Source organism: Lissotriton helveticus, chromosome 6 (genome assembly GCF_964261635.1).
Source record: "Lissotriton helveticus chromosome 6, aLisHel1.1, whole genome shotgun sequence".
NCBI lineage: Eukaryota > Metazoa > Chordata > Amphibia > Caudata > Salamandridae > Lissotriton > Lissotriton helveticus.
In genome coordinates this window covers 693,598,425-693,620,929 of record NC_136067.1, presented here as the reverse complement: position 1 = coordinate 693,620,929, position 22,505 = coordinate 693,598,425, and the positions used below count along the sequence as shown (strand labels likewise).

The window sequence follows — 22,505 nt, the reverse complement described above, 5'->3', positions numbered from 1 at the left end:
GCACTCATGAAACAGACACTTGTACAGTAGTGAACAAATATCCGCACACATTTTCTGCGCGTGTATGTGTGAATTTGTATGTGCAATTGTCACGGTGTCTTTGTATTACGTGTGCAATGGGTCGCTTAAAACATACTGTAATTATACATTTAAAGAATTGTAATATTTATAACACAATCAATTCAGCGCCCAGAGATTGTGTTTTTCGCTCCCAGCTCTGTACCATTCTCTCATTCACCCCTTCATAAGGTCGCTGACCCTGGTCTTGTGATCTACAAATTAAAAACATGCCTAGAGGAGAAGGCGGCATAGAAGCTCGTGGGTGCGGCCTGCTGCCTTCGGTGCGACACCGTTCCGAAGGATCATAACCCACATGTAACATGGAAGGAAACCTTTAACATGATGAAATGTTTGTTTTCGATGCATGTTCAGTCTCCAAAAAGAGTGTCGCAGATTAGGTGTCCCTCCATCTTTCGAAGGGCGCTTGAGAGAACAGTCCCAGGGGGGCCTTTCACAGCCCCTCAGCACCCAACGCGTTAGTCGAGTGGGGACGCGCTCTAGAGCCCCATATAGGGACAGTAAGTGCTATATAAACGATATAATAAAAATCATTCTATTCTTTGTTTTCCTCCCTTTCCTTCCCTCCACCATATTTTACTATAACTTGCAATCACGCACTATTTTTAATTCAGAGAACAGAACAGTAACAAGGTCCCATACTCCGCGTTCCATTTCCGCTGGCTTTTAATCACGATCAACGACAAGTTGAAGCCGGGGGGTAGAGAGGCGTAAATGCGCTACATTTTTTATTCGTGCTTTTTTACAAAGCGCCTACGCTGCGACCATTAACCTGTGCATTCGGTCTTGATGCATAATACAACTTCAGGGAGGCGCCTGATCAGCTTGCACTTGAGCCCATGGCCACGCCCGGCACTGGGTGGGGCATGATCTGTCCCTGGCATCATGTGTGCCCCCTGGCCGTGGTACCCTCCTCATCGCCGCACACGGAGGGGTCCAGTGCCGGGTTCTGATTGGCTGCGGGCGGGTGATTGGCAGTGCCGGCGTGCTCCGCCCCCGTGCTATTACTGTATCTGCAGGGCGGGCGTTGCTGGGGGGTGGAGGACCGAGAGGAGCTGAGAGAAGAGTTCGCCGAGCGGCCCAGACACCCGGGCCGGCCGAGGAAGGCACTCAGCAGCGCCCACTGGAGCCCGGCGGCAGGACGGAGGTGCACAGGGCGGCTGGAACTCGGGGTGCAGGCGAGGCAGCAAGGAAGTCGGAGCTCAGGTTGAGGCGAGGGGACTCAGCTGCATACGAGGACACAGCGAGCCCCCAGCTCACCCTGGGACGGCCAGGCTAGGGGGTATGAGTAACTTGTAGTTGGAAGCTTTGAGTTTTCATTCAAAGTTAAGGACTGGCGGCCGTCCTTGGCGCGTTTGTCCAAGGAAGGCGTGTGGGAGTCTGTGCCGGCATCTCACCAGGAGCAGGTGCTCCTGGGGGGTGTGGGAGAGCGCACTGCGACTGCCAGTCACTACAGAGTGCAGGAGTTACACCGGGCCACGGAGGGTGCTCGGGTGAGGGTCTGAGCTGAGGCCGTAGGGGGTCCTGGGCTGGCATCCCTTGAATGTACACACCTCAGTGTCTCAGCGAGACCCCCAGAGGGCACAGTTTCCACCTCTGCCTCTAGGCCCTTGGTGTGTACCGGGCTGGGCCAGTGACTTGTGCCACAGTCCAAGGCAGGGGTTCCATGGCGGAGAAGCGGCGGCCAGCAGCCACAGGGGGCTGCACCATGAGCATCAAGGCGCACGCCTTCTCGGTTGAGGCGCTGATCGGAGCCGAGAAGCAGCAGCGGAGGAAGCGCAGACGGGAGGAGACCGAGAACGGGGACCAGCGCCCTGAGGCCGCAGCCGAGGACACGGCGCAAACGTGTGGCTCTGTGGCGCCCGAGGTGGAGAGGAGCGGGACCCCGCAGAGCGCACCCTCCCGTAAGATTCTTGTATCTCTAATGCATGCTTTCCTTCACCAGGGTGGGCCCAGTGATCTCCAAACGCACTCAGTCACGAAGCGTAGGCCAGTGTCCCCGCTTTTCATCACTGCCCCGCGACAGCCACCAGAACCTCAAAATACAGTAACCCCTGAAGCAAGGGCCCTTTATGTTATCCCTTTATGCAGTGCTTAATTTGGAGAAATAGGAGTACCAGGGCCCAAGGTAACACTTAGAGGTCGCTGCAGATTGCAACACCTACTACTCCTGTCAGTAAGAGTGACCTGGACTAGACATGCTGCTAATCATTTTTAGTTTATATTGCATTGCTAGATAATGTGTTCTTTTTGAAATAGGCAGACAACTCCACCATATTGTGGAATGTCATATAAGAGTGCAGTAGTTTATAACACATTAATCATTCAAGAGGATAGCCAGGCACTGGGGCAAAGTGTGTATGTGTGGTCCCAAGGTAATTATATGAAAAGCCAGCTCTTCATCTTCTTGCTTTTGTGGATGCAGGAGTGAGTGAGGTAGTGGTCTACTGGGTTGGTGAAAGTGTATGTAGCAGTTCGGGTATTCTGGTCCTGTGTTGTGTAGAGCTTTATAAGCATGCACAAGAACTTTGAATTGACTGTGCTTGTAAATGGGGAACCAGTGAAGCTTCCTGCGTTGTACTGTGGTGAGGGGACAGCTGGGATGTCGAGAAGGGGTCATGTGGCTGTGTTCTGGATGGTCTGGAGTCTGTGTAGAAGTTGTTTGGAGATTCCGGCTGAGAGAGTGTTGTCATAGTCCAGTCTGCTGGAGATGAGTGCTTGCCTGACAGTCCGTCTTGGGTTCTGAGGTGACCACTTGAGCATCTTTTGCAGCACTTGAGCATCTTTTGCAGTATGCATAGGATGTGGAAGCAGGAGGTACACACTGTGTTAACTTGAGCCCTCATGTCAATCTTGTCATATAGAGTGAACCCTAGATTTCTTGTTTAGTCTGTGGATGTGGGCGCTGGTCATAGCTCCGAAGGCTAGGAGCAATATGGACCATATAGTACATATGACACCTGACCCCTGAGACAGGACATAAGAGAGCACAACACACACGTACCCCGGAAGCATGGGGACTTAGAAACAGGACCAATCTGTACCTTGTAGCACTAACCCCAAGTGTTGAGACAAGGCCCAAGAGGCTACAAATACACACTGACCCTTGGCCCCTGAGGCAGGGCCTGACTGACCTCGGAGCACACCCCTGGAGCAAGGGCCTTTAAGAATTACCGTCAGCTAAGAGCCGGTGTACAACAGTAACTCCTAAGGCAACCGGACTCATACTTACATTAGATAGGCACGCTGATAGAATGTTATCTGTACTCCGTAGTGTTAATGCACACATGTGCATGCAGGAGAGTATGGGAGCCGCTGTGAGGGTCTGTATAAGGTGTGTGGGTGTGCACGCGCGCACTGGCAATCACAGATCAGAGGCTTCTAGCCTCCAGCGTGCGAATGTTCCATCTGCGCTCCGGTTTGTGGCGAACTGCTATTTTTAAAGCGAGTAATAATAGTTCAAATATGTCAGAACTATCATAAATCCAGAGGAAAAGCACCGCGCATGTATATAACAGCTCTACTAAAAGTGTGTGCAGGTATCAGTGCGGTTTTCTGATCTCGGGGCAGTCCTGCCCCGGCCCAGAGAGGTTGTGTGCGCTTATGTATTCCTGTAGGAACCTCTGGGCAGTGGGGAGCTTTTCCGGCATGTGTATGTGACGCGTGCCTGTGAGCTCTTCTCACACTGGCATTCATTGTAGCGTTAGCCTGTGCGGACGTCCCGTATCATACAGGTGTAGCCATGCTGTCGGTGTGTCCCCTCCTTCACACTGACCCTTTGACGACGCTGGCTCTCCCAGGACAGGGAGTCACCTCTGTGCACACTCTCTCCCTTTCACAGTGGGTCCAATGGGCATGTCCCTTCCGTAGCTCTCGGAGTGGTCACTCCTCGGTTCCCCAGCAAGGGTGAGGCTGCAGCGCCCTTTCCTTGGCCGCTGGCACCTTCCCAACCAGGCTGGGGCCTGTGCCCCCGCTCACTTTAAGTTCAGTGTGTACCGTCTCTCACAGAGAAATCGGCGCTTCGTGAACCTCGCACATGTGACACACATGCATGTACCTGCAGGCACTCCTTGGCTGTTGGCAGGCGGGGAGGTTGCGCTTTAATTTCCCAGGATGTGCTGGCTCCGATAGTCGCTCATTAAAGAATTACTTTGTGTCTAGTACCGGAGCTCTGGTGCCTGTCCCTTGTTTCCCACAGCAGAAAGTGACAGAATAAATGGGCTCTGTGTTAGGAGACAGCCGGGGGCGCGGCGCGGTCTTTAATATCTGAGTGTGGCGCGGACACAGGCACCGCGGGCTGCGCGCCAGGGAGGGTTGACACCCTGTTGTCACCTGCTAACGTCTTTCTGCCAGCCTTTCACAAGTCTCTTCTGGCTGCGGACGCGCAACTATAAAATGAGATTTCGGTAAAAACCAATACCACTGGCCACATTAGGCCACGGTTTTCTAATAAAAGATATTCTTGAAAACAATTAAAAACATGTCACCTATTGATTGAGCTATTTACAATATTTTGTTACTGAGTAGGCAAGGCGACTGTTCATTTAAAAACTTTGAATGGACGTATCGTGTAAATTTCGGAATAATGAGAAAATATTGTAGTCGCCTCTGTGTTACAGTGGCTCCGAAAGCGAAAGTGAAAGTAAATTCTCTACTCTCTAGATTCCTATCTAGGCAGCCAATGAATATGAAACAGTATTTCTGCCTGCTGTTATTAATTGATTGGTCAACAATAACTATTTCCCTTCTCCCTTTTAATGTGGCAATATACAACTTACAATTCTAAATCTCAGAGGACATCAGATTTAACGAAACAGCACAAACTGCCCATCGTGCTAGTCATAAACTGATGGAGTTGGGCATGATTTATTTTGAAGTGATCATTTATTTTTAAGTCACTGATTTGAACGTGAGTGATTTAGAAGTGATTGACTCCGAAGTCGGTGATTCCAACGAGCAGCAGAGTGAAGAGATTGGTGTGTTCTTGATTATTCAATATAAATGACAGTGTTTTGTACCAATGGAAAAGGAGTGTGCCTGCGGACTGTACAATATGGATGTACAAACGTCTATAGAGGCCGGGCTCAGTAATGTATTGTTTGATCTACGTTTGTCGTAATACTAGTGGATGTTTGGTGCTTAGAATCTAGGTTCTCCAGTCTGCTGACGGCCAATTTAGAAATACATTTAGTGCTTAATTTGCTGCCTCTTTTTAAAGCAAAGTGTGTAATCTCGTCCAAAGTGTAATTAGTGCAGCAAGTGCAGTGGCACTGTGAACTGGACGTCATTTGGTGCAATGCACCAAAAGTAAGCTGTATTTTGCTTCTTGCTTGGTTCAGGGGCATTTTGCATGCTTGCATTAGAGCACACTGTCTTGTGCAACGCCATTGGGACTTGGTGTAATTCCTCACTATAGTTGTGAATAACTTTGAGTTAAATTATGTTGCACCATTTTAAACACAGTGTATTTGTTTTGCATGTGTAAGTAATCAAAGACTACACTACACACTTAAAATCAGTTGTAAGCAATAGATGGTGAGTAATGATCTACACACGTGTGTACTCAGTCACCCAGAGCTACTGTCCCGAGGTGCCAGCGAGGCTCGCGACTTCATAGGCCTGTGGAATTCTGTGTGATAGTCAGATGCGGCTCAGGGCTTCATCGGCGAATCACTTTACCTTTAAATTGCTTTTATTTACACCACCCGGTCTACTTCCCACCGGCCTCGGGAACACGGAAGTAAAACCCCAGCAGCGCAAAACGGGCCCTAAACTAATGTGCCGATGTTTTCTGCAAAAAACACAAGTTGTCAGGTACTGCCCGTTATTCAGGCTATAATAACAAGAGATAGCTGACACGATGCTGGCAATAGGCGCGATCCTAGAAGAAGTAGAGTGGCATTTCTGCATGGTGTTACATGATAGTGAAAGGGCGAGATTTTGATCGATACCTTATATCTATTGATCCAAACCTCGATCTGGTCGACTGAACCTTTATTGCCTGTCTTGGAAGGAAACAGTACACCTATCTGCAAGTTAGTTCACCCAATAAAGGACTCTACTCTTAAAGATCACGGACAACTTCTAGGTTTCAAAAGTTTATTGTAAAGATATAATGAGCTGCAAATACAAGCATCTCAGAATGAGATTCACGAGATACACAGGTCCAATTACATACATGTGCTCTCGAAAAGCCCTCAGACGAGCAACAGAAATCACTAACACAAGTTCTAAAAATAGCAAAGCTATCAGCATAGACGCATATCTCTCCTTCATTTAGGTTGGAGGAAAACAAACACAGGTTAGGCGTCCCTACCCTGTTCTAGATGGTATCCCTACTTAACCAAATCCCAACCTAACAAAGGTGTCAGCAATGAATGACCCCAAGGGAAGTCACCCACTCTAAGTCTCTTGGTGAAAACCTAAAGTTCTCCAGTCATGACCCCTCACTGCCTACCCATCCGCTCTCTAAAGGGTCCTCAGGTCTCTGCTCTAACTCCACCCAGGGGTGCTGTCCCTAATACAAAACAGTCAACAACATTTGAGACGCCCCTTGCGAAACGCCTCTCACGTGGTGCAACTTCAGGCTTTTTCCATGATGCTTTGTATTGGGCCTCAGACGTTAGAGTTGACCTTGCTTCTCAGTCTCTTCTCCGGCCCGCTGATACCCCTTAAACATTCCAGAACCCTCCTCCATGTCTGGGCCGTCTACTGAACAGACCTCTATTCATTCACTTATAATTGGATCCCCCCTTTCCTGTTGCAGACAGATATCTGCCGCCAAGAACCCAACTCTCATAGACTTCTAAAAAGGCTTGCAACATTTCTCAGCCCAGACATGTACGTGTAAATCAATGCTAAAACATTTCAGGCCTACAATATTTCACATTATGATTATAGCATTCTATTTCTTCATTTAATTAAAGCATGTTAAAACTCTTATTCTATTATTTAGAAAACATTACTCTAAATCATGGCCCATTAATGCAATGACCAAAAACGTTAAACAATCTGTGTCGTGAAAAGAAACACCTTCCCTTTTAGCTCCAGCTCTGGCCCTGAGGCCTACCCTGTTCTGCGTTTTACCACAGACCATCTTATATGTTAACAGCTACACGACATAGATTCAAAATAATCACGTCTAATAAAATCATATAATGTCACACATTTCTGTATTAATTCCACTTCTACTTAAATCTCTATATTAGCTATACATTTAGAATATAATTTCAAATACTATTAGCACTCATGGCATTTCTCTTCATGAATTATGCTCTCTATAGGTAAATGTGATGTACTCATATATTTATATCAGTTTGCGCTCTCTCAGTTCCCCCCTTTGATGACCTCTCGGGGTCATCACTAACATTTAAACTGCAGTTATTGCTGGCATTCTCTGCGCTTCCAGAGCTCTCAGGCTCCTGTACTGATTATCTTGTATGGCAGCCAATCTCTGCAACTGTTCTCTTTGGGCCCTTTCTGACCTTCTTGCTCTGTACCATTTGAATACCCTCACCAATCCCCACAATACTATCCCACAGATCAATATTATGATGATAGGCTTTAGGATATACCAAATAAAGCTTTTGCCTAAGGTGGAAAACCACCCTCCAACTGTACTCATTCCATGGCCCACCTTTTCCCAGACATTTTCTCTACTCAAGTCTTCGATCTCTTTGTGTATATTAGTTATGTTCTTAATAACTTTCTCAAGGGGTTTTGAAAGGTCTGGAATGTAAGTGCAACATTCCTGAACCTTCAAAGCCTTACAGACTCCGCCCTCTTTTGCTAATAAGACATCCAATGCAAGCCGATTTTGAAGAACCATAGCCCTTATCGATTGCATCTCTCCTTCTACCAGCATTAAGGACTGAGCAGTGCTGGCAGACAACCTGTCGACAACTGTTGCCAGTCGTCTAATTTTAACATCATTAAGGATTATTCCCAAAAGAGGGAACATAGCTCCAAAGACATCTCCAACCATTTCTGCATCGCCTAAATCTCTCCTTCCCCTCGATGATGTCTGGCCCTCAATGATCAATAAGTCTTGTGCATGATATATTTTGGGGAAGACAATTGCCAAGTAACATGATCCATACCAGTTGTCAGGTAGTCTCACGTAAGCATTTCTTCCACATACAAAATACGCATTTGGAATCACTTGCATTCCCTTCAGGAAATCCTTAGTGTAGTACTCTAAATTAAAAGCATGTTCACAGTCAACTTCACCCACGTATACATTTTCATAATACGTTTTGGCTCGGTGAAGACATAACTTTCCTTTCTGCGCTTTATCTAAAGCTATTGGACCACTACTACCCTTTCTCTTGTGTGACTTCTCTTCCTCGGTCCAATCTAATTTCCCTTGTCCTGATTTTTTCAAAATCTTTTGTCTCCTGTAACGATCATCCACCTGCCCTATGAACTTTTTCTCGACTTCTGACACCTTGCATGTCAGATTATTTCTACGGGCATGTGAAGTATCTAAGGTAATCCAAGGAATGAAGAACTTGGCCAATCTGTCTTCACTCTTCCAGTAATCCCATTTATTCATCTGCTTATAATTCGGGACTTCTGGCAACACAGAATCATAATTGGAGAAATAGTATTCAAAACTATTTCTCTCATAAAATATACTAAGCAATAAGCTACATGTAATGCCATATGTCAGAGGGAGGTGATGATATCGAATTCCTTCATCTACAGACGCAGGCAACTGCATGCAGACGTAGCAATCCTTAACCTCCATGGCATCCACGTATTCATACAAAAGTTTAGCATAAGCATTTGACCTAAAGTCTCCTTGGGACTCGTCTACATGTAACCTGCGGGCTTCTGCAGCCAATAACGCTTTCTCTTGAGTGTTTTCCCTTTTCTCACCTGCAACAGTGGGTGTAAGTGTTACTACAGAATTCGCATCAGTTACCTTTACCTCTTCCTCATGTCCCTTTACATAAGAAATTGTTACCACTAAAGCTATTAATATTATCACTCCTACTATTAGTGTACCTATTATACATTTAGCTCTGCGGTTCGGGGTGCCGGCCTCCATTTCGTCAGACAATCTAGCTTTTCCCTTTCTCTTTGCAAAAAAAGTTCTTTTCCTCTCGTTCCTTTACAGTCTCTTTCAATCCTTTTTTGTCTTTAGAATCCACACAGCTGGAGGCTGACAGCCTTTTTCGCAAAAAGTCCTTTCACAGTTCAAAAAGACAACCCTAGCCCTTCTCCATCCACTCAAGGGGTTCCCTAAAATTCTCTGCTTCCTGGGCGCTAGGTAATCTTCTTTTCTTCTGCTTGCTTTATTTACAAAGTCCTTTAACAATCTACTATTAGATTTGTGGTTGCAGCTTCAATAGCATAGTTCAATATTTCCATGCGAAGAGTATGCTCTTCATGTGCTGTTATCGTGGTACCAAAGTCGGGGAATTTCAATTCTGTAAGAAACATGTGTTTTAACTTGCTGAGGCGGGGAGGTCTGGGGAGCACGAATGTTAGTGACCCTTCTTGTTCGACACCGGGTACCAACAGTTGTATTTCCACGGTGATAATGGGCTCAGAACTGGACACCACCACCGCTCGGATCCTCCCTGTCTCCTGTTTCACAGACATTTGTCGCCAGATATGTCCACTCAGGTGTGGAGTATCTTCTGTTAGGCACACGCACTCTTCTTGACCTTCTTCGGTCCGGTGCCTCAGCGCCCTGAGCACCTTCTTCTGGGTCTGAGTCTTCTGATATCGGAGGAAGGGTTGCTTCTGGAGTTGACCTCAGGCTAGAACTTCTTCTTTGCGGCCAATTTGCTTCTCCACGTGCCCTTCTACTCCTTCTCCTTCTGGTCTGTTCTCGCTCTCTTTCAGACCTGTCAGGGTCAGACTCGTACTCCCAGCTGTCTTCTCCTTCTGTAGCGTCTTCTGTTTCGCTGTTGTACTGACCGTCCTCAGCTTGGTCAGACTCGTTCCCTGCTTCCACTGGCACCTCTACAGCTTGGCTAGCCCCCTCTATGGCTTCTTGGTCCTCAGCTGGACGTCCATCCGAGAGAGGAGCTGTTTCCAGAGGTGCTGGAACCCTTTTCGTATGCGACGCGTGTATCCAGTTGGGCAGGCCTCCCACCTTTACAGCTGTACTTGTGATCAGGATGACCTGGTAGGGCCCACGCCAACGAATATCCAAGCAGCTTCTTCTCACATGTTTCTTCACCAGGACCCAGTCCCCAGGATACAGGTCATGGCAAGGGCCCTGGCACGCTGGAACCTCTGCAGCCTGCACCTGAAGGGACACAGAACGCATGGCGTCAGACAGCCCCTTACAATAGTCCAGGATCATATCATCTGTGATATTTAACAGTGCAGTAGCTGGAATAGATGGCAGTCTCATTGCTCTCCCCATTAACACCTCATGTGGTGACAACCCTGTTCTTCTGTCTGGGGTACTACGAAGGCTCATGAGTACCAATGGCAGGGCGTCAGGCCAATTCAGGGTCGTTGAGGAGCAAACTTTCGCTATTCTGGACTTGATCGTGCCATTAATTTGTTCCACAATTCCTGAGGCTTCTGGTCGGTAACTGCAATGGAGCTTTTGGTCTATATTCAGTGCAACACAAATCATCTTCACAAGCTCGCTGTTAAAATGTGTTCCCCTATCTGATTCCAAAAAGGCCGGCACCCCGAACCGAGGGATAAGTTCTCTAAGCAGTAACTTAGCCACTGTGAGGGTGTCGCACCTACGTGTAGGGTATGCCTCAACCCATCTGGAGAACACACAAACAACCACCAGAACATAGCGGAGGCGGTTGCATCTTGGCATTTCAATGAAATCTATCTGCATTCTGTTGAATGGACCTCCAGACCTTCCTATGTGACTTAGTGCAACTGGTGTTCTTTTCCCTACATTCAGCTGCTGGCAGGTCACACAACGCTGGCACACTGCTTCTGCTGCTATTCTAAACTTAGGATTGTACCAAGTCTGTCTAAACACTCTCAGCATAGCATCTCTCCCTAAGTGTACTGGACCATGTATGAGTCTAGCCATTGGACTCACCATCTCATTGGGCAACACTGCTCTGCCGTCTGCTGAGACCCAAAAATGAGTCTCACCCATTACACATCCTGCCTTTTCCCATGTTTCTTTCTCAGAATCAGGAGCATTTTCTTGCATGGTTGACAATTCATCCCAAGTATCAACAGTTTCCAGTATCATGGTTAATTCAGTTCTTACATTTATTCCACCCACATCCACCTCTGTGAAAGAGTAACCTTGTTCTGCGCAATACCGCGCAACTTCATCAGCATATCTATTGCCTTTTGAAACAAAGTCCTCATTTTTGGTATGTGCGATGCACTTTACAACTGCGATACTTGCTGGACATTGCAATGCTTCTAACAACAGGCGCACAAACTCTCCATTGCGAATGGGAGAGCCTGAAGAAGTCATGAACCCTCTTTGAGACCATAACTGCCCGTAATCATGAACTACCCCAAACCCGTATTGGCTGTCGGTGTAAATGGTGACTCGAATTTGATTGCCTGCTAAGCAAGCACGTGTTAGGGCAATAATCTCGGCTACCTGAGCGGAGTGTACTCCTTCCAGGCACCCAGCTTCCACAACTCCTTCAATTGTACAAACAGCATAAGCTGCTCTCAACTGCCCAACTTCGTCTCTTACACATGAGCCATCGACAAAGAAAACTTCGTCTGGGTCGGTCAGTGGCTCATCTACGATGTCGGGTCTGGGTTTGGTGCATAGTTCAGTCACATCGAGACAGTCATGGTCTGTATATTCATCATCATCATCAATATCATTTGGAAGTGGCATTAAGGTAGCAGGGTTCAAAACAGAGCATCTCTTGAGGGTCACGTTCTCTGCAGCAAGAATAACTTGCTCATAGCGCGTGAGCCTGCTATTGGTCAGATGCTGTGTTTTGGTCCTGGTCATCAACAGTTCAACAGAATGTGGCACGCACACCTCTAACGGGTGCCCCATGACGATATTTTCACATCTCTCAATGCTGACACCCGTTGCAGCAACGGATTTGAGACATCCGGGCAACGCTGCGGCTACTGGGTCTAAAGTAGCCGAGAAATAAGCAACTGGTCTACGGGCATTCCCATGGATTTGGACCAACACAGACAACGCACAACCTTCTCTCTCACAACAGTAAAGAAAGAATTGTTTATTGTAATCAGGCATTCCCAATGCCGGAGCACGACACAGGTCTTCTCTCAGCTGTAAGAATGCCATCAAACAGTCTTTGTCCCATGGTACCGGATCACTCACCTCTTTGTGCGTCAGTTTTTGCAAGGGCTTTGCTTTCAGTGAAAAGTTCACGATCCACTGTCGGCAATAACCCACCATCCCTAGGAACATCCTGACCTCTCTCTGTGTCTGAGGCGCGTTCATTTTCATGATCGCCTCTATCCTGTCTGGTGACACCTTTCGTTTGCCTTTCTCAATTCTGTGTCCCAAGTACTGTACTTCTGTCAGGCAGTACTGCAATTTTCCCGGGGACACCTTGTGCCCATTGGCAGCTAGGTGATTTAACAAAGCAATGGAGTCTTCCCTGCAAGCTTCTTCTGTTTCTGACGCCACAAGGAGGTCGTCTATGTACTGGACCAGAACTGACTTCTGGGGCAGCACTAGACTTTCAAGATTTTTCTTCAGAAGCTGGTTAAAGATCGATGGACTCTCTGTATACCCCTGAGGGATACGACACCATGTTAGGACGCGATTTTCCAGCTTAAATGCGAAAAGAAAATGGCTATCTTCGTCCAAAGGGATCGAAAAGAAAGCCTGACAAAGATCTATCACAGTGAACCACTCAGCTTGGAATGGAATCTGAAACAGTATCACTGATGGATTCGGTACCACTGGACAACATGAAACGACTATGTTATTAATCTTTCGAAGGTCCTGTACTATCCGGAATTTCCCATTTGGTTTCTGCAGACCCATAATCGGGGAGTTACATGGACTACCCACGATTTCTTTCAGTATTCCCTGTTTAATCATGGACTCGATCACGGGTTTTATGCCTGCAATCGTTTCTGGAGTCAGTTTATACTGGGGTGTTCTTGGGAACTCAGCATGCGGTTTCACTACAATTTTCACTGGGTCCACCCCTTTGACCAATCCAATCTCTTCCCCAGTGAAATCCCATACCTCTGATGCCACTGTCTCTCTCAAATCCCAGGGAAGCTCGTCTACTGTCAAAGTAGGGTACAGCTCCACACATATTCTTGAGTTTGCAACTTTGAAATCTGCATCATCATCATTAGTCAATACCTCCACTCCCTGGGGTGTACAATATATAGTACAATTCAATTTGCACAACAGGTCTCTTCCTAGCAGACACACAGGGCTTGAATCGCAAACCACAAATTGGTGCTCATCGCTGTACTTCCCTATTTTCACCTGTACCGGTTCTGTCAATTGGCTGGTTATTCTCCTGTTTGCGACCCCTACCACCTGTATGGTCTCTCCAGACATGGGCAGGTCTGGAACTGCAGCTGATCTGATCGTGGATCTAGTGGCTCCTGTGTCCACCAGAAATGTCGTAGGGCACCCTGCTACTTCTGCTTCCACATAGGGTCCCCTCTGATCTACCTCTAAGGCTGCCCCGAGGGTGCAGTCTTCTCTTTCCACTCTCTGTCCGGTTAATGGGTCCACATAATAGCATTCTTCACCTTCCACAAACAGGGGCATTTGTCTATAGGTCTTACCCATACTCCCTACTCGAGGAGGTTGCGGGAACTGGGCTCGGGGAGGAGCCCCCCCCCCTTTGAGCACCTTTCCTTGGTATGGCGTCGCCCCTCTCATAGGTGCGCTCTGGACCTCTTCCTCCTCTATCTCTTGCTCTCCGATCTCTACATTGTAAGGGCACTCGCGTTTCCAATGCCCCAACTCGTTGCACTGGTGGCACCTAGTCGTTTTCTTCAAGGTAGCTATGTCTACTCTGGGTCTAAAGGTAGTACTCTCCTCATTACCCTTGTTCTGACTGTACTGCTTCTTACCTCCTGTACCTGTCCCTTGCTGCTGTTGTTGCGGTCCCCCCTTTCCTGCTGCCTGCAATTGTACCACCATCAGCTTCTCTTTTAGTTTCTTAGCCTTGGAGTCTACCTCATCACAGCAGTACCTAGCATATCTCAGTATTTCATCTAGGGGTCTACTTTGCCAACAAATCGAGTGTTGCTGAATCATTAAACTAATATCCGGTCTCAGTCCCAGGACGAACTTGGACACGAATTGCCCTATGTCCTTTGGATCCATTACATCCAAGCCGCTATACTGTTTAAACGCCTTCAGCAATCTCTCGTAATATTCATGGACTGTCTCTTTGGGTTCCTGTCTCGTTCTGTCTATTCTGACCCAATCTATGTCTTGCATTGGCACTTTTTCTTTCAGCCAAGTCATCACTCTCTCGAATTTTGCCATCACGATCTCGGACGGCCCATTAGTCCTAGCATCTCTCTCTGGCTCCGTTGTGGGCCACTCAGCGCTAACCTTGCATGCTGTCCACAGATCTCCTGGTACTACAATGTCAAACAGCGTGTTCAGATCTATCCATAGGACTTTTGAGATCTTTACAAACCTCTCGACTTGCTTGTACCACTCCACGGGGCTCTCTCGTAACTTGGGGAAAGATGTGGTAAAAGCAGCTAAATCTCCCCTACTCCAAGGGACATGTACATAGCTCCCATTGGCAACTTCACGCAAAGGGTAAGCTTCTATTCCCTGCTGTCCTGGTGTTATACCAATCATGCTTCTTCTGCCGGTCCCTTTCTTGGACCACCTCTCTTCCCATTTATCTAGTGCCCTCCATGTCCTTATTCCAGTAATCAGTTCCCTTATGTGTGTTTTCAGCCCAATCGTTCTCCTCTCATCTAGGTCTCGATCTGTATAATGTAGCCTGTGGTTACCCTGTAATGCTTTGGTTCTTGACAAGTCCACCATATATTTGCCTGCTAGTTCGACTAACTTCTCATGGACTGCTCTCGCCTTTCGTGTGATGTCCTTTGCCATATACAGTATTTCATCCTGTTCATACATTTCCATTCTTTCTAAAGGCAGGGTACCATCTACCATGTCATCCAGATCTGACCTTAAGCTGGAGACATCAAGTCTCTTGGCTTTTATCTCAGCTCGCAATATGTCTTTCGAAGGGGGCTCACTGGTCTCCCTACCATCCCAACTTCGAGCTCTGCGTTTGGGCTCAGGAGAATTAATGGGTGGCCTCCCTTGCTCCCATCTCTCCAGGTCCCATGCTCGGCCATCCAATCTTGGAAGGTGATGGAACACGGGCCTTTTATCCCTACTCTCTCTCTGCCTACTCTCGTCTTCTTCTCTCCTCTCACCGCACATCTCTCTGTTATTTTCCCTCTGGTCGCTACACTCCCTTTGCCTCGTATCGCTCAGTATCCGATACGATCCTTCCTGGTTCCCCATATTCCCTGGGCTGCGCTCATTTCTGTCATCACAGGGACTATGGTGCGACCTCTCACAACTCCCATTCTGTTCTCTGGTGCCGGGCACACAGTGTGGACACTTAAAGCTGTTCCTGTACTCTTGCGCTCTCCTCTCCCCTTCACTGAGTATTGGGCACGCCACCCCTCCACTCCCGGGGCCCCCGTTTTCCAGGTCTGTTCTACCTCCATTCCGGGCCCAATGGGTGACTCCCCTACTCCCTCTACAGTCCCACTCCGGGCTACTCTCCCCAGCCCCGCAGTGAGTTCGTGCTCTGCTGTCCTGACTTTCTCTTTCTGCTTCCGCAGCATTGATGCACTTTTGAGCCTTCACTGCCTCATCCCACTGCTTCATGTACTCATTTAGCTCTTGAAAGGATTTTCGTCCAGATCCCCTCAGATCCATTGGCCATCTAGGGCCCCCAGGATCTCCTCCTGGGTCCCCTGCTGTGTGCATCGGGGTGCTCCACTCTCTGGGTATCGGCATCTGACTTGGGGAATTAGTGGTATCGTTCCCCCTTGCCTGCTCTGCTCTTTCTCTGTCTTTCCGTTTCCGTTCTTCCCCTTTTGCTCTCTCTTGGTCATATATCGATATTATAGGACCTATGGTAACAGGTACCTGTAGTGCATCTGGTAATGGGTAGGATGTGGCGCTTTCCGTTTCCGGCGCTCTTTGTACCACAAACCTACCGACCACCTGTTGCACCTGACTAGGCTGGAGCAACTCTTTCTTTGGCTCAGGATCCCACTCTGAACTGGGAAGCGGTCTATGCTCTCCTGCAATGCCCCCCTTTTCTCCTTCTGTATTCTCGACCTCTCCCCCTGCTCTATTATACGGGGGTGGCCTGTCTGTCAGTAATCTGTTTATCAGGCTGTCCTCTGTTTCGCTCTCATCATCTTCTTCTAGGGGGCTTTTATTTACTGGCGCCTCTAACACTGGGTACAGTTTATTTATTTCCAAATTATGCACTCTCCATCTTTTAGCATCCGCATCCCACCTGGCATCCTGTACTGCCCTTACCGAGCGTTTCACCCTTTCTTGTCGTCTGTTCATATTCCTTTCATGCGCTGCCCTAAGCCATGCTTCAAGGGCTTCAAACTGGGTTGGTCTAGGCAAGGGTCTCTTTGAGGTCATGACTGATTTCAATCGATGTAACACCTCTAATCTGAACGTCCCGTACTTCGGGAACGTCAGTTCCTCGTTTCCTTCAGTAATCTTACTCCACTCTGATATCCAAAGGATCGTATGCAACCCAACATTTACTGCCATGTAACGAGCTGGCGTACCCTCCGGCGGGGCTTCTTCCCCTTCATACGATCCTCGCCTCTCTTTCTTAAACAGCGCTTTCAACCATTTAAAACACTTCATAATTATGCGCACAAAATCCAGCCTCGCTACTCTGTTTACTTCCTGATGACAATCCACCAATCCTGTCGCGGCTTTGCTAGCTTGGCCTATCACAGCGCGGTCTTTCTCCTGTTGGCCAATCACGTCGCGACCCTGTATGACGTGTTCGCTAGCTGGCCTATCACAGCGCGGTCTTTCTCCGGTCAGCCAATCACTGCGCGACACCACCTGACGTCTCTTTTCTCCGCTTCGCAGCAGCACCCCTCCTTTCTCAACTCGTCTCCCGGTTATGCATGCGTCCCATTCATACACTGAAAAATGACTACTTCCGACCAAGCGGTCACTTCTCTCGACTGTACGTCCACAGTCTATCTGTAATTGTCAACACAACTGACGAGATGTCTATCTCTCTGATAGGTTACTTACACACACAGTAACTTCCGACCAGCGTCCGTTACTCACGCACTCACTCTTACGTTCCCCCTATCTCGGTCTCTCGGGTGATCAATGGTACCTCATGACCCCCTTCACACTAGTTGACAATTACTCTGGGTGTCCGATACACCCGAACCACTTAAGCTCTCCTTGAACTTAAGATTTCCACCGGTTGCGCGCGCTCACAACCTGTTCCACAGTCACTCTACAAACATTCAACTCCGCCAGACATTACAACATAGATACAATACAAAAACACCGCAATCTAACACGCATAACCCTTTATACTCACTCTCGACCGATACTGCTGCTTTTTCTGTCTCACGTCATCCGGATCTTCATCTGCGGGCTGTTCTTCCGATCATCGATTTCTAGGGGCCTTGGGGTAAGCTAACCTGGCCTAGGTCACCGTCCTCAAGAAGGCAACCATCCTCTGCTACCAACTGAAAGGGCGAGATTTTGATCGATACCTTATATCTATTGATCCAAACCTCGATCTGGTCGACTGAACCTTTATTGCCTGTCTTGGAAGGAAACAGTACACCTATCTGCAAGTTAGTTCACCCAATAAAGGACTCTACTCTTAAAGATCACGGACAACTTCTAGGTTTCAAAAGTTTATTGTAAAGATATAATGAGCTGCAAATACAAGCATCTCAGAATGAGATTCACGAGATACACAGGTCCAATTACATACATGTGCTCTCGAAAAGCCCTCAGACGAGCAACAGAAATCACTAACACAAGTTCTAAAAATAGCAAAGCTATCAGCATAGACGCATATCTCTCCTTCATTTAGGTTGGAGGAAAACAAACACAGGTTAGGCGTCCCTACCCTGTTCTAGATGGTATCCCTACTTAACCAAATCCCAACCTAACAAAGGTGTCAGCAATGAATGACCCCAAGGGAAGTCACCCACTCTAAGTCTCTTGGTGAAAACCTAAAGTTCTCCAGTCATGACCCCTCACTGCCTACCCATCCGCTCTCTAAAGGGTCCTCAGGTCTCTGCTCTAACTCCACCCAGGGGTGCTGTCCCTAATACAAAACAGTCAACAACATTTGAGACGCCCCTTGCGAAACGCCTCTCACGTGGTGCAACTTCAGGCTTTTTCCATGATGCTTTGTATTGGGCCTCAGACGTTAGAGTTGACCTTGCTTCTCAGTCTCTTCTCCGGCCCGCTGATACCCCTTAAACATTCCAGAACCCTCCTCCATGTCTGGGCCGTCTACTGAACAGACCTCTATTCATTCACTTATAATTGGATCCCCCCTTTCCTGTTGCAGACAGATATCTGCCGCCAAGAACCCAACTCTCATAGACTTCTAAAAAGGCTTGCAACATTTCTCAGCCCAGACATGTACGTGTAAATCAATGCTAAAACATTTCAGGCCTACAATATTTCACATTATGATTATAGCATTCTATTTCTTCATTTAATTAAAGCATGTTAAAACTCTTATTCTATTATTTAGAAAACATTACTCTAAATCATGGCCCATTAATGCAATGACCAAAAACGTTAAACAATCTGTGTCGTGAAAAGAAACACCTTCCCTTTTAGCTCCAGCTCTGGCCCTGAGGCCTACCCTGTTCTGCGTTTTACCACAGACCATCTTATATGTTAACAGCTACACGACATAGATTCAAAATAATCACGTCTAATAAAATCATATAATGTCACACATTTCTGTATTAATTCCACTTCTACTTAAATCTCTATATTAGCTATACATTTAGAATATAATTTCAAATACTATTAGCACTCATGGCATTTCTCTTCATGAATTATGCTCTCTATAGGTAAATGTGATGTACTCATATATTTATATCAGTTTGCGCTCTCTCAATAGTCCAGAAGAGAAGGTGTGTAAGTGTGAGGCTGTGTGTGGCACTGGACGCTGGAGCCCCTTGCTTCCAGTGCCTGGGGCGCTGCTTCAGCCCGCTAACCCTTGTCCCCTGTGCTTTCAGCCGGCTCCGAGGATGGACCCGTATCTGACTCCGCGGACCCCGGACCTCTGCTGCCCCCGCCGCCACCGCAGGCGCTGCTGGCCCGAGTGGACCTGCAGGGCGCGGAGCTCTGGAAGCGCTTCCACGAAATCGGCACCGAGATGATCATCACCAAGGCCGGCAGGTGAGTGAGAGTGAGCTGGGGTGGCAGGAGCCACACAACTGGGCGCAAGCACCGCCAGGCGCTAGAATAGCGCAGCCGCGACGAACACAGGGCACACACAGCATCACATTACATGTCTCTGGAATCGCAGAATCTAGGGTGCAGCACAAGCTATCGCAGCTTTTAAAGATGGCAACAACAGCAGCCCAAGTATGAAACACCACACACATACACCGCTGGAGAAATACGAACCCTAATGTAAAAGTGAGCTAGGCAGGCCTTGTGTGGTAGTACGACTGGCTCTGCGGTTAAAGTTCCTGCTAGCGCTAAATCGCATGGCTTCATTGAATAAAGGTGGGAAGGACCTCATATTGGGAAACTGCAATGGAAACGAGCTGTAAAGTCTGCGCTGACATCTGTGTTCAAGAGGGGCATTGGCACCAGTTTTTGTGATATGAAATCCAGTCGAGGGGTGTGGGGCAGGGTGGTTACACATAAATGAGGGGTTAATGGACTTGGAGGGATGGTCGTGACTGTTTGAAGCCCCGATAGAGTAATCGTGGTCCTCGCAGCTCTCCCTTGAGGCTGAGCCCTTTGCCCCGCTCCTCCCTCCTCCGGCACGCACACGCACCTCAGTATTATGGTGAAATGGTGGGTACTTATGATAAGTTGCCTGTTGATGCTTCTTGGACCGGTCGTGCACCTGGGGATGAAGGTCCTACCTGATCCCCTGCACAACTCACTCAGATCACACCCGGTGCAGTTCGTGATTTACAAGAACGCGCACATTTCTAGACGAGGAGGGCGCGCACTAGCTGCGCAGATCACTGCACTGAGAGCACCGATAGAAGTCACTCGCGATGCAGCGAGCACAAGCTCGAGTATTGCTTTGACTCGGTTAATGTTCCAGCTCCTTCTCTCCTGGAAAGGCGCTGCCTGGGGTGTCGGGGAGTTGTCGCATCCCGAGCTTACCAGAGCTGCGCTGCTTGGCTTGGGACGCGCGCAACGCTGCCACAGTTAAGTTGTAAGTGGAATCTGGATTTTTGCTTCCACGTATTTTCCACACAGCAGCTCCTAGAAGTAGCGCAGACGTCCCTGTATGAAAGCGCTGTGTTGTGACAGGGGAACTTAGCGCTTGAGAAATAGGCCTGTCCTAGTGTATGTGCACAGCTTGCACTAGCACGCCACCTCAGGGCCTTCCTCCAGCCTCCCCACGACCCTTAGTGCCCGCACACAATCACACACAACCTGACGCACACAATCTATTTCTCTCTCAGACACACACATGAATAATCTGACGCAATTTAAATCCACAAATCTGACATACACACAATCTTACACGTACACAACCTGACTCAGGCAAACAGACGAACGCGCTGATCGGCACACACTATCTTTTTGTGTGTGCTTCTCGCACGCTTGTCCCACATGTCCAGTAAGGTGCGCACGATCACAGCACCCCCCGTGCACCGAGTGCCCAGAGGGAGCCCGCTCTGACAAGTCCAGAGCAGCGGTAAGAGCCCCGCGAGGCTGCCCGAGTAATGAGGACCGAACTACCGTGATTTATGGCCCGTGCGGCCTTTCATTTCAGACGGGTGCAGACAGGGGCATGTGGCCGTTTCACAGCTTCCTGTTCATTAAATGCCCGTCTATGGGCGCAGTGTTCCCCTTGAAAGGAGCGCTTTTTTATTTCCTATGGACACGTCGGGTCAAAAAACAGCATTGGGCCAAAGAACTAAATGTATTATAGATTTTTTTTAAAAACGTAATTGAATCCATATGCTTCTAGTTTCCTCCCTCTGCGGCAACTTTCATTGACATCCAACATATTGTGTTCACAAAATGTGACATTATTTCCAATGGCTGCGCTGTCATTGGTCAGCTTTCTATCCCGGAGATTCTGAAATAGTGGTACATGTGTGGGCCAATTAACGGAAACGCTGTACATGTCCAAAAATGGGAAAAAAAAAGAAAATGCAAATACAGTGGAAATATTTTTTGGGTCCCTGGTTAATATAGGAAACTGAAATAGTTTATTTCATTAGATCTCACAGAAATTATTTGGCGCAGGGAAAACCCAAGAAAATGAATATGAAGATATATTGTTAAAAATGTAATCTAAACATGTGATAGATTTTTTTTTAATTCACTGAATCCATAATTTATTTTTTAAATGACGGATACTGATGTCCCAGTTATACCAAGTGTGTAATTTCCCACAAATCTGCGAAAACTGATTTTGCATCAAAACCCTACCCTTATATATTGTTTGAAAAGTGGAGAAAGTGCGTTTTATTCACTTTAAAAAAATAAATAAATAAGAAACACGCAGAAAATGTGAAATCGGTTTAAAAGTAGAATTTCTTAGCCCTACATTGCAGAAGCATTGAAATTTGATGGAACTGGTTTTACTCTTTTTCACTATTTTGCATAGTACGTTTCTGTGATATGGTATGCCTTTGTAGTTTCATTTTAATGAGAAGACAAACATACCACGTGGCACATTTCACTGTTTTGGAACGGAATGTAATATAGTAATCCGACCCTAGTGTCCGTTAAAGATGGGGGGCTGTTTGAAGGCAGCCACGTGGTTGCGTTTGCATAAGGTTTATTGGTACAAAGGCTGACCGCTGGTCCACGCGTTGATGTGCGTGGTGAGGATTGGGGCCTAGAAAGGATACGTGGAGGTACCAGGAACATGTCACCTTTTACGACTCGAACAAGTATCTCGGGCAAGAGCCCTTGTCAGTGTATGTACTCAGCAACACCAGAAGGAAGTGCCGCCATTTCCCCGTTTCCAAATAATTTAATTTTAATCATACACAAGCTGCTGTCGCAGAATGGTGTGCGTGCGGTCCCGTAATAATTTGAACCCAGGGCCCAGGTCCATAGACCGGGGCCGCACCTGGAGCCTACTTCCATATTTGTACATTAATTACAGTGAGCTGCGACTGAGCGTGCAAACAGCTTCGATGGCTCAGCACCGCAGGGCGCACTCTTCTATTCCATTTCTATCAGGATAACTGTATATTCCGCTGCAGCTGGCTTCGTTTCTAAAGGGAGTACATGCGAGGATGCC

At 47.6% G+C, this 22,505-nt stretch overlaps 1 protein-coding gene across 1 annotated transcript in view; it reads left to right on the top strand.

The window, feature by feature from the left end:
- Positions 1–1,127: 1,127 nt before the first annotated feature.
- The window catches only part of TBX18 (T-box transcription factor 18), a 111,513-nt gene continuing 90,135 nt past the window's right edge, over positions 1,128–22,505 (top strand). The window contains exons 1-2 of the mRNA XM_078648159.1: positions 1,128–1,982; positions 19,285–19,447. Coding sequence (XP_078504285.1) covers positions 1,745–1,982; positions 19,285–19,447 — 401 coding nt within the window. The 5' untranslated portion in view covers positions 1,128–1,744. The remainder of the gene's footprint in view (positions 1,983–19,284; positions 19,448–22,505) is intronic.